Below are 12,697 nucleotides of genomic sequence, written 5' to 3'. Positions count from 1 at the left end.
ATTTATAATATTTGGGAAGTCATACATGCATGATTTTATATAAATGATGTGGGGAGAAATGGTGCCGATACTTGATTGGACTGAAAATATTTTGAGCAGTTATTAAGCACTTTTCATTTCTCACTCTCCATCTCTGAACTTAAAGGTCACATTGTTTTTTCCAGTTGAACAGTTGTTAATTTTTTAGTTTAATTATTAAGATTAGTTTACGAGTTTTTTTTTTATTGTTTGAAGAATTGATGATCTGTTGCGGATTATGGCTTCCTAGAATTTACTGAAAAGGTTGTTCCAAATAACGAGTTCTTTAAACATAAGAACTCTTTTCTTAAGCAGTTGATTTTTTTTTTTTAAATTTTGTGGATCCTTATGTTATTTTTTTTCTTTTTGATTGGAATCCAGTATTTTCTCCAGGCCCTCTTGCAGAATTACTGATGATACTTCCTTAACGTTATTTTTGCAATCTGTTTATTAAATTGTCGAGCTTAATGTTATTCTTTTTACATTGGTTCCACTGGTTTTGTACGATAAGTGTCAATGTTCTAATTTGCACCAAGGGAATAATACAAAGGTTCGATTTGTTTCTATGTATCGATATTATTAATCAAACCCTGCATACGAGTAGAATACTAAAAATCATATGTAATATATTTGGCAAGAAAATAGCATCGCAGATCATTCATGATGGTGGACACTCTTTCTCAATTCTATTCCGTATTTATTATTTGTGAGGAGAATGTTAAAAGAGAAATGAGAATGTTAAGTGAGAAAAAAGTATAAATTTGTGAGGGCAAAAAAAATATGAAAGCAGTGGATCGAGAAAATTAAATAAGTTACAATTGTGTGGTTACTAAAATTAAATGAAATTACTATTATGCCCAACTTTTATTTAGGAAATGGAATAAATTAAAGAGTACAACAAAAATTATTTAATGCATGCTTAAAGTGAATTGGGGAGTACATTAGTGGAAGACGCAGTCATTCACTCGCCGTAGTTGTAGCTGAACGGCCCAATTAATATTTATTCATATACTATAGTTTTTATAATTTTTTGGTAAATTTCTTTTGAATAATTAATTACCTGCCGATATCTATCAATCTATCTGTATTGTAAAAGAAAATTTTTTTATCGTACAAACTTTGAATACCTAATTTACTCTTTAATTTATTTCTTCAATTAAAAGAATTGATCATTCATAGTAATTTTAATTATTTGTAAATAATTTTATAATTATTTTTTTTTATTTTTCTCGACTTCTCCATATTTCTTTTTACTTACAAACTTTGATAATTTTAATAAATCGATAATTATAATTTATTTTTTTTGTCTCGTACTTTATCTTATATTTATTTCTTTAAACAAACTTCTTTCTTTGTCTCATCTTATATTATATTTATATTTTTTAATTATTTTTTCTAACTTATACTATAATTCTCCTTTACGGGGATCGCATGCTACAAGTACTAATATAATAGAAAAGTTCACCTCTAATGTAGTATGAAATATATATATTTGCAAAGCCGAATATTCATACGAGCAAATCGGAGGATAGCCCATCAAAAGTGCTTACCACAGTTCGGGGAGTGGACTTTCGAGAAACAAGGACTGAGTAAATAAAATAATGAGTTCCCACGGCAAGCTTCTGCACCACCGTCACCACTTCCACGGCCACCGGCGGGAGTATCTCCCTGTCAAACCCACCGGAGTTCCCGCTTTTTACTTCCGGAGAGATTGCTCCCATTTTTCAGGTCCTTCTTTTTTTTTCCTTTTCTAATCACTTATTTTAAAACCCCAAAAGGAGGAAAAGTGAAAAAGTTCATCTTTTTGTGATTAAATTCGAGTTCTATAATGCAGGATTGCGTCTGAGGAACTCAGGCTTCGGTGAGTTAATTTCTTTTTTGTAGTAGTGGCTTGTTCTATATTGCAGAAAGAACTCTGTGGCAGTGGATGGAGTTAGATGTTGGCCGGATTAGCTGATTTTTGATTTGATACTATGATGTTATTTATGCGGAACAAAACTGTGTATTAGGATTTAAATATACTTAGTGCAGGTAAGTGTAGGCTGCAGAGTAGGTGTTGTTCTATACTTTGTTTCTGAAATTAGTGGAGTTAAATGTAGGTGGGATTTCTAGATTATTATTAATCAGCAAGTGTGGGCCTGATAATTTATCGCCGGAATGGCATCCTAATCACGCATCCGAACCCCCTAAGGTATTTGTGATGTCTATACTTTCTACAGCTTTAACAGCATTTTGTTGTCTAGTTCATGTGGTTTCATTGTGGTTCTTTTGGTTTCTGTTTACAGCTTTAATCATGGTCCGTTGAGTATGATATAACAATGTAATTCAAGGTTTGAACTTAATCAGTATTTGCTTACTCACAACCTTGCTTCAAGATTAACTAAGTAATTAGGCTGTTCATACATATTGGATTAATAGTTCATTTCTTATTTTTATTTTCCTGCTAAAATGGATGTATAGCATAGTTTTAACAGTGGAATGACTCCTGGATGCTTAAGGTTTTGGTCTAGTAGGAATTAGGATGGAGATAAGGCTAGGGAGTTTGCAGGTTCAGTTTTGTGGCTGAAGGGTGCGACTTTGTAGTTTTGTGAATGGTTTAGGATGGTGGGATAGGTGGTGCTTAGGCATATGAAAGAACGAAGAAAAGGGAAATTTGAATTTTACTTCTGTGAGATGCATTAAAGAACACTGCTTAGTCTTTGGCTGCTTGCTATTGAATCATGTGAATGAAAAGCATATTGGAGCTTTTGAGGACTGAAATACTTGTAGTAGTGGTTAGATTAACTGTTAAAGTCTAGAGACTTTGAATGCCTGAGTAGAAGGGAAGAGTTTCAAAGTAGGTGTTACACCAGAATTCACCCACAACCGCTCCAGGTTTAGAATCCGAATCTCTGCTTTTTGATTGAAATAGTTGTAGTTCCTCTTGCTGGCTTAAAAACATAAAGGTGAAATTTATATGATAGTGAATCACTAGTAAGGCGCTACAAGTGACATTCCTGATGGGTTTATCAGGGCCTGCAGCACTAAGATAAATTCAGCCTCTTTAAGTCCTAGATAATTAGTTCGCACTTCTCTTGGGAAAAGAGTGCATAAATTTTCGTCGGACAATTTGTTTGAATCAGTAAATAATCATCAGGGATCTGATCTACCTGAGAGAGTAAAAACAAGCATGAAATCCATTAAGATATACCTCTGCTAAATTATTATTTAATGATACTTAATCCTAGATTCCCAAATGTGAAACAAAATGGAGATAATAAGAACTATTTTCATATTTATATCTCTTCTTGCTAGAATGTAGCCTTCCTTATGTGTCCTTTATAACAGTTTACTTGGTTATGGTCACCCATTGGTTAATTTGTTTCTGCTTCAGGAGGGCACTTCCTTGATGACCGTCTTGAAGGGTGCAAACTCTTTTCTACCTCAAGTGGTTCTAGCAAGTACAGTTTTGGCTCTTGTATACCCACCTTCATTTACATGGTTCACTAACAGGTCCGGTACCACACTTTGAATCATAAAGTTGTTCGTATGATATCATGGACTCATTCTGTTGGATTTCTTTAAATGATAAAATTGTTCACTAACAGAAGATGACTATTGCCTTAAGCCTACCAATATATGGCTTAATTTAGGAAATACAATAATTGCAGATGATCACAATTTAATGCTAAATGGTACATTAGGGTGATCCAGGAAGTGGTTGATTGTTAGTACATATATCTTATGCTTTGCAGGATCCAAGCGAGTCAAAGTTGGTTGAGATAATAGTGTGCAAGGAAAAAGTAATTTTTTTTGAATAAATGTGACATAATAATGCTTTAAATCATCGTTCAACATTCAGGTATTATGCTCCAGCATTAGGCTTTCTGATGTTTGCAGTTGGAGTTAATTCAAGCGAGAAAGATTTTCTTGAAGCATTCCGTAGACCAGCAGCCATTTTTGCTGGGTATATTGGGCAGTTTGTTGTAAAGCCCCTTCTTGGGTATCTTTTCGGCACAGTTTCTATGACTATATTTGGTCTCCCAACCTCCTTAGGTGAGATTTCTTGTAAATCATTTCATGAAAATTTATTATAAGACCAAACTTCCGATATTGTTTGTTTCAGCTGCTGGGATCATGTTAACCTCTTGTGTTAGCGGGGCACAACTCTCGAATTATGCCACTTTTCTAACTGATCCACAAATGGCCCCTCTTAGCATTGTCATGACATCTCTTTCCACTGCTACTGCGGTCTTCGTCACCCCCTTCTTGTCCTTATTGCTTATTGGCAAAAAGCTGCCGGTTGATGTGAAAGGAATGGTTTCCAACATCCTACAAATTGTGGTCACTCCTATTGCAACTGGGTTACTTTTAAATAGGTATTTAGCGTTTATATATGCTATCTTTTCTGTCCCTTTTTTCGTTTAGCATACCACATCATCTCTTACCTTCATCCGCTTGCACCTGCAGATTCTTTCCTAAAATTTGTAACGCAATTCGGCCGCTTCTGCCTCTGCTTTCAGTTTTCGTGACTGCTCTTTGTGTTGGAGCTCCACTTGCTATTAACGTAGAGGCGGTAATGTCACCTTCTGGGATATCGGTGCTGCTGCTGGTGATTGCATTTCATTTGTCAGCATTCATTGCTGGATTCACTCTCACTGGTCTGGTCTTCCATGATTTGCCTGATGCCAAAGCTCTGCAAAGAACACTCTCCTATGAGACAGGTAATTAATACCTCTGATGTTCTCAACACAATTCAGGATAACAATGTTGGTGGAGTTGAACTGATCCCCACACCCCACCCTCACTTGCAGGCATGCAAAGCAGTCTACTGGCCCTCGCACTTGCAAATAGGTTTTTTCAAGATCCACTCGTCAGCATTCCTCCTGCTATTTCTGTAAGTCGATTTATGAACTTTGTCAAAACCCCAAAAAATGGGACCAATGTAACATGATCTGCTTTCTTATGGAGTGATGATTTTTACCGTCACTTTGCAGACCGTAATAATGTCATTGATGGGATTCTCTCTCGTAATGCTATGGGCTCGAAGAAAAGAAACTGCTGTCCAATGATATGAAGAAACTATTGGCGTAAACGATCCATAATTTACACATTTATGAGTGTAACTTCAACCCGTCGTTCTGGACAAGGGAGAGGAAATACAATCAGAGCACTTCTTGGTGGAACGATGTGAGGCATGGAACGCTACTCGTCAATATGTTATTCTACTGTACGATGGCTCTGTAAGTGCTAGAAATGAAAAGTTCAGTTCATTCTTCCATGCTAGAAAGTTCTAGTAATAATATCCTTCTGCCGGGTACGCAAAAGCAATTAGTGCCTATCAAAAAGCTACCGGCCGTGTAAGATTCAGTTTTCGTAGTCTATATATTGAGAGGCATGTTTCCTGCCATGTATCATCTGCTAGGGATCAGGAGCCATGTTTTTTATTGTATTTTGGATTGTGAATTGGGCAAGAGCTGGATTTCATAGCAAAAACCCGATGAGCCATGCGTTTGCGGTCATCAAGCGTTTCAAGTTTTGTCGATAATTTGTCCAGTAAAATAATAAACCCAAGAAAACAGGTAATACTAAATAGGGTTCTCTATATTTAGCACCCTCTGAAAATGTTAAATTATATTTTCTTTTCAATAAAAAAAATTAGAATTACACTTGCACTCCTTCTGAAAATCCTCGATTTACACATGACTCATCTCTATTAGGATTTGAATCGAAAATGTTGATATAAACAAAAAAATAAAATACATAAATTTTGAATTTTGCGCTTCTTTGAATATTCTCATGTATATTTTTGTACTTAATTCTGCTTGTCAAAATTAATTGAATTTATTGATATTAAAAAGAAAAAGTTAGATAAAACTTCATATTTACTTTCGATTGACTTATTATTGTTGGAGGTCAAATATTTTTTTTATGATTAAATTATCTTTATACATCTTAACACATTAATGCATGTGAGGAGGTATATTTTCATCTTTATAAGAGTAATTTAGTCAGAAAAAATTTATTTGACCTGCAATAAGTCAATCGAAGGTAAATATAAATTTTTATTTTTTTTGTTAAAATCAATAAATTCAGTAAATTTTGACTAACGAATGAGCCTATTTGTTAGATGGGAGCAAACCTCAAGGGTACTAGACGTAATTTTTCAAACCATTTGAGATCTATGTATGATAATTTCAAATTTCAAAGAGTGTAATTATCTGTAGTTTAAATTATTGTTTAGTTTTTGAATATATTTTAATAAAATATATTATTTACAGTAAAAAATATTTAAAATTAAAGTCCAATTATTTATTTATTTTTATTGAAAAAACTTGCATAAAATTTCTTACTTTCAGAAGTAAATTCTTCACTTTCTTTTGATTTTTTTCTTAAAACTTTTTTAAAAATTCAATTAAGAAAAGGTCGCCCTCTCTATTGGACTGGGCGATGTTGCTCTCTATTTTTGGATTGCTTCGTCGAAATCAAGGTCGGTCGCCCTCTGTTTCTGGACTGCCGTCTCCCCCCTCTACAGGGGTCACTGGCGGGGTAGGCGGCAAGAGGCGGTGAGATTTGGGGGTGGGGATGGGGAGTGGTTGGGTGGGGGTAGGAATAAAATGAAATTAAAATAAAATGGGTAATATGAAGCATGGTGAGATGGCAACAATGGTATGTTTTATTTTAACATGTCATTATTGGCATGTAAGAAAGATTAAATTATTTTAATCCAAAATAGTGAAAATTCCCAAATGTTTAAGGTGAATTCTACCCAAATTAAGAGTAATTGGACTAAAATAACACTTTTTAGAATTACTTTCCTTAATCGCTATTTTGGACCAAAAGTAACAACACCCCAAAAAATTGGACCGAAATTGCATGTTTCCATATTATTTTATCAAAGACAAATAAAGAGAGAGAGAGAGAGTGGCTTGCAAGTTATCATATATCCATATAGAATATCTGGGATAGTACAAAGAGTTTTGATACAGCAGAATTCTTACTTGCTAACATGCATCCATAACTTTAGAAGTCTTGGAACGGCGCACCTTTGTTTTTGTCTTTTCAGAAACTCCTAACCAGTTCTTGATAAGCTGAAATACTTTCTCATCCTTTAATAGTCCCCGGTGACTTCCACTAACTCCTACTCTTTCCACTGCATCAAAATTATCCGCCTGCAGAGCGTAGATGAATATGAATTTCACAGAGAATTTGGTACGTAGGCACTACGCTCGTCTACACAATGTCGTTATGACCGAGCAACAATGTGTTTGCACGCTGATTATACTCATATTCTGAAGGTTTCTCTGAAGATGTTTAGATGAGAATTTGTATCGTAAAACATGACTGCAGCGAATTTTAGATATGAGGTACTATGTGATGGTCCCGATAAAATGCGTCGTTGTCAAAATTGTACAAGTAGTGATCAGGGCAGAAGGCATCATACCTTTGCTGATTCAGAGGGGACAGTTCCATCACCATCTACGTAGGAGTATTCTGGCTGAACAAATAAAAGACACGCAGAGCATAAGTACTTTTACAGGACATATATGTCGTTATGAAGCTGAACATACGACAGAATTTCAATTGGTAATAAGAAATGAGTATTATGTGAACCACTGTTGTTACATAGATGGACTCTGAAAATGAAACTTAATAACAATGCATCTGCTAATGGCAGAAAAAATACATATATGTGTGTATGTACATATATTGGACTCTTTACTCGAGCTACCAGATAATATGAGAAAAACACAGGTCGCTTACTGTTGTATGACATATCTCAGATAGCTCGTCGATTGGAGAAGATTCTGAACCGTAGCTGCAAGTGGGAGAGACAATGTAAATATATCTAGGTCAACGAAGCTATCATTGCCAACAGCTAGGAAAAATTTCCAAGTGAGAGACGTGATATTGAGTTACCTACCAAACATCAAAAGGTGTGTTGAAAGATGTTCCGTATATGTTGTAGAAAGAAACCCCCTTGGGAATCTGAGTTTTATCGAGAACTTCCCGGGTACCAGCAGCCCATTTAAGAATGGAGAAGTTGAAAGGGAGAGCCACTGTTTTTCCATCATAATTTAGCTACAAAATGAAAAGAAATGAAAATGTTAATAACATAAACCTGAAAGATCAACAATTGAACCAATTGTTTAACCACCCCAGAGATATAGCTAAAATGATCCAGAATAAGAGTAGCTCCCAGTTATGTAAAGGAAATATACATTACTAGTTACCCCGCAATTAAGAAAGAATAAATATAATTGAAGAAATATAATCACAGAGGAAATAGATAAATAGAGGAAACAATTGAAAGACCATAAAAACCCCATCGATGAGATGCCTAAGAGGGTGGATGTCTCGGCATACAATAGCCACAAGCTGCAGTACTCAAGCAGACTCATCCAAAAATGCGTGACTTGTTGGATCCAAACTTTAGTTTCATTTTCCGCGGAGTTATTATAAACATAAAGGAATCTATGCACATGTCAAGAAAAAGGATACTTACTAGGAAAAACACAAGAAGATAAAATAAGCTTAATATGAGCATTAAACTTAATAACTGGAAAGCAAATAATTAATGATAGAGCCAGAGCGGAAGCACTTGATTTCTCATCAATTTCAAGCTATGTTGCTCAACTAGCTGATAAAAAGAATAAAAAATAAGTACCTCATTGTTTTTTAATGCTTCTTCAAAAAGAGTCACACATTCATAACGGCCATATGATTCGAAGACAACGGAAACTTCTTCTTCCTTAGAGTGCTTTCGCCACACTTGAATCTCTGGTTGCTTCTTCCAATTGAAATTCGGGTTTGGCAACATTTCGTAAACAGATGGGCACTCAACCAGCTAAGAACATAACAATAAGGTCAAGTTGAATGACAAGAGAAAGAAGGAACTAGAACTATATCGAGAAACAAAACTTTCTTTCACAAGTAAGATTACCAATTGATGCATTGACCATCTTGATACAAAAAAGTAGCTTTCAAAACCCTCAACAAACTGCATTCCAGTAAGTATAGAGTCGTTGATGCATCCTGGGGCACCTGTTCAAAGTAAATTAGCATCTCCATAGTTTGGTGTTTCACCAGCAGAAGTAAAGAGGAAGCCTAACAGAATTCCGAAGCTAGAGGATCAGTCTGATGAAAGTATCCAGTTAAGCAACATGAGAAATTTTCACATTTTTGGTCATGAAATAGAATTAGAAATATAGTAGAACTACATGTGTTGTTTAACACTCAAAACTCCAGCCCAGAACCTGTTATGAAAGAGAGCCACCTTAATCCACCTGTAGATAATGTAACTGATATGCGATGCTTGAAGAAATATGCTTCTCATTATCAGTTAGAATGTTGTAGTAGTATTAGGGTATTGTGCGTGTACATTTATGATGTGTTAATGAAGACGATACATGAAAGACCCCAATCTGGTGGCTTTGCAATCTATCACAGAAACATAGCATGTTTAGAAAATCATACCTTTTCAAATCAGTGTGTGCCAAACTCATACAAAACAAGATGCAAAAAGTACCTTGGAAGGGAGTGGCAATGGTGATCCACTTATTTACATACTTGGCGAAGATCTGCATTTTGAAGGTTAATTCACCATTATGCCTCCACATAAGCCATTAATAGAAGTATCAATTTGTCTATGAAAATCATAAGAATAATTACATGGAAATAAAATGAAACATGTACATATAACAAATGTAATTGAAGTTGCATGACCAAATAAAACTGTTTGTTTCATGAGACTAAGTCAAACGGGCAACATTTAGGATTATCCTTTTCATGTTTTCCATGGGCAGGTAGGAAATAAGCATATTCATTCGTGAACAGTGAGTAGGTTATAGAGTCAAGCTTTTATTAAGTTTGTCACCGGGGACAATCGATTTTGCACTTGATGAGTAAAACAAATTATCTGGAGAATATCATATAATCTATCAAACGGAAGATGAAAAAACAAAACCACTACATTTTTCTGTCAGGCTCTCATAATGATTCTTATTCAAGGGGATACCATGGAGAGTTTTGTTTAACTGATGAAAGATCAGAGTGAAATATAAGGCAGCATAAATTCAGGAAAGGAGTTAAACATACATCACCATATAGAGATATAAAACATGACACTAGCAATCCACCCATTGAGTGTGAAATTATGTTAACTTTCCTTCCTCCTGAAGCTTTATATGCAGTCTCAAGTCTTTCTTTTAGGCCATCCATCAACTGACCAATTCTGCAACCATAAAATAAATAAGTAGAACTCCTAATAGATTTGATTAAAGAAAAGGCAGCAAGATTAATATTACAAGCACTGACTGAAAAATAAAACATATCACAGTAGGAAATAAACCAGGTAACCTGACTACCTATTGCTTTGCCGAAAATCGTAACCATATCCGAACAATGTTGTTCCTTTCTTATACCCACATCCAACAAGCATGTCAATCATATCATGAAAATGGTACACGTCGCTCAAATGTAGACACTTTACAAACTGGAATGTCAAGAAAGATAATATAAGAGATTGCTCTGTAAGAATGGGGGATAAAGACTTGGATGCTACCAGAATGCATCACAACTTGGAACTAGTAACTGCAGAAAGTACAATCAATTTTTGTTTTTTTTTTTCCGGCAACATTCAGTCAGATTCCAAAACAAAAATGAATGAACATCTCTGCAACCACAAAGAGAACTAGTTAAGTTTTACAATTTTACATGAGTAAATTGTTTGGCAGAGAACTGAAGAATTTCAGAGAGCAGTCACTTCCAAGGTACTTGGTACCACAGAAGACAACTGCTAAACTAGAAATTGCATCTTCTCCATCAATCAGGAACTATGGAATTCCTTGCTATTGGCAGCACATTCTAAGAAGACAGTTCCATGAGAACCTTTATCGTTAAAGATTTCACTCCTACAATATATTATTAAGACTGACCTCGGATATCTTGCACTGAAACAATGTCCACATTTCGAGGAAAGAAATGAATTAACATCCCTTTCTTTTATCAAATTAAAGTCCAAGCAGCCGTAGGCAAAGGCAGCTAAAGCCAATCAAGTAGCCTAGTCACTAGTTAGACATTAGAGGGCACACAAACAAAATGAATCCAACCAAGTATCACAAAACAGACCCGAAAGAAGTTGCAGAATTAGTTCGTCCCAAGAAATGAGATTAATATCGATCAACACGATGATCATAAAATACTATTAACCCCATTATCCTGGTACAAACTAGTGCACCATCAATTGCCATTTCTACAAAACCATGCAAGAAATTTACACAAATTTGGAGGTCTAGAACATGTTCTCTTCTTCTTTCAATACTATTATGCTTCCTCTGGTCTGACCATCCATTTCCTTGCCAGCCAGTTCAAACAAAAAGAACAAATTCAATCTTTAACTAAGCATCATATCTTTAGCCATCACTTATAAGGAGAAAAATAACACATAATTCATCAAAAGACGAAAAAGGTGGCAGCAAACTTATGATCGCGCAGACATGAAGCATCTAGAAATGTAGAAAAGCCAAATAGCCACACAATAAACTGAAAAACAAAAGCTTACTATCGAAGGGTCCAAAATATCAATGGCGTAAAGCCCATAATCATCTTGAGGCACAACTATCTCAGTACTATCATCCAATGACTCCGTATACCCTGCAAAAATTACAGAAAATGACGACAACAACAACAACAAAATCACAGATAAACAGAGCCCAATAAACATAAGACATTTAAAAGAAAAACCCAGAAACAAGAACCTGTTTCAGGATTGTAAATAGACCAGATCTTCTTCTTGAACTCCAAATCAGCCAACAAAATCCGGACCCACACCCGTGTCTGGAACCCGAATTTCTTCCTCTTGGAATTGAGGATTGAACCGCCGATACCCGACACAAGCAGAACCGGGTCGCGGTCGGCAATGTCCGCTGAGTCGAAGCTCGGAGCTCCATAGCAACAGCAGCAGCAGTAGTCTCGGAGCATCAGTACGAGGTACCGCGAAAATGACCTGACTGGGTAGGGTACTCAGGTTACGTTGAGTTGTGAGTGTACAGTTGAGGGTAGTTGGAGTTCGTGTTTGGAGGTGGAAGATTACTTTATACAAGGGAATTGGATTTTGCTACAAAATTGCATAGCGGGCACTTATCCAATTCTTGAAAATAAAATTATATTTCATTAAAAATATAACAATTATTTCTAAATTTTGATTAAATAACTTGAGATTACGCCAACTAATAAAAATATTTTATGAATGAATTTAAATTTTTTAATTAAAATATTTATCTTATTCGTAGGCATGAAATTAAAAAAAATGAGGCCAATCTATTTGCCATCATTTTTTTTTTCAAAACAATTTTTCCTAACTTGATCTTATTGTATAGATATTAGAACTTAATTTTCAAAATGTTAACACACTATATATCCATTTGTTTGGTAGCAAAAAGACATAAAAAAATTATTATTTGTTTAATAATTCTAATATTAAACTGCGTGTTATAGTTGTATTCTACTTCATCTTATATTCTTGTATGAAATAATAATAATAATAAAAAGAGATACGTGAATATTTTTTAAAATTGACAATATTATTATTTAAGTTTTAAGGTATCGGGGATTTAAAGTATTTATAATACTAATAATATATAATATCAAGAACTGCATAATTAAAGGGCAAGTTGTCCCCTTCCCTTTATTTTGCATA

General features: G+C 34.9%; 2 protein-coding genes across 4 annotated transcripts; one reads left to right on the top strand and one right to left on the bottom strand.

Annotated features, from left to right (window-relative positions):
- Positions 1-1,508: 1,508 nt before the first annotated feature.
- On the top strand, positions 1,509-5,519 carry LOC105164182 (putative sodium/metabolite cotransporter BASS6, chloroplastic). Of its 3 annotated transcripts, none has more exons than XM_020694165.2 (9): positions 1,509-1,746; positions 1,853-1,879; positions 2,103-2,209; positions 3,392-3,510; positions 3,860-4,053; positions 4,124-4,376; positions 4,468-4,721; positions 4,812-4,894; positions 4,995-5,519. In XM_020694165.2, the coding sequence occupies exons 1-9, from the start codon at positions 1,620-1,622 to the stop codon at positions 5,067-5,069; spliced, it is 1,239 nt and encodes a 412-aa protein (XP_020549824.2). In that variant the 5' UTR covers positions 1,509-1,619; the 3' UTR covers positions 5,070-5,519. The 3 variants fall into 3 exon arrangements, with proteins under 3 accessions (XP_020549824.2, XP_011081086.2, XP_088737044.1); XM_011082784.3 differs by having other exon boundaries at positions 1,511-1,746; positions 2,118-2,209; XM_088880918.1 differs by lacking the exon at positions 2,103-2,209 and having other exon boundaries at positions 1,633-1,746.
- A 1,403-nt stretch (positions 5,520-6,922) lies between these two features.
- On the bottom strand, positions 6,923-12,115 carry LOC105164183 (phospholipase A(1) LCAT3). The gene is made up of 11 exons (XM_011082785.3): positions 11,757-12,115; positions 11,561-11,652; positions 10,365-10,492; positions 10,096-10,231; positions 9,527-9,578; positions 8,942-9,042; positions 8,666-8,845; positions 7,922-8,079; positions 7,762-7,816; positions 7,442-7,495; positions 6,923-7,169 (listed from the first exon to the last, which is right to left on the bottom strand). Exons 1-11 carry the CDS (start codon positions 11,977-11,979, stop codon positions 7,002-7,004), a joined length of 1,347 nt encoding a protein of 448 aa, XP_011081087.2. The 5' UTR covers positions 11,980-12,115; the 3' UTR covers positions 6,923-7,001.
- Between the last annotated feature and the right edge of the window lie 582 nt (positions 12,116-12,697).

This window comes from Sesamum indicum, linkage group LG6, assembly GCF_026168435.1.
Source record: "Sesamum indicum cultivar Baizhima isolate 11 linkage group LG6, ASM2616843v1, whole genome shotgun sequence".
Taxonomy (NCBI): Eukaryota; Viridiplantae; Streptophyta; class Magnoliopsida; order Lamiales; family Pedaliaceae; genus Sesamum; species Sesamum indicum.
This window is presented reverse-complemented; position numbering and strand designations above follow the sequence as displayed.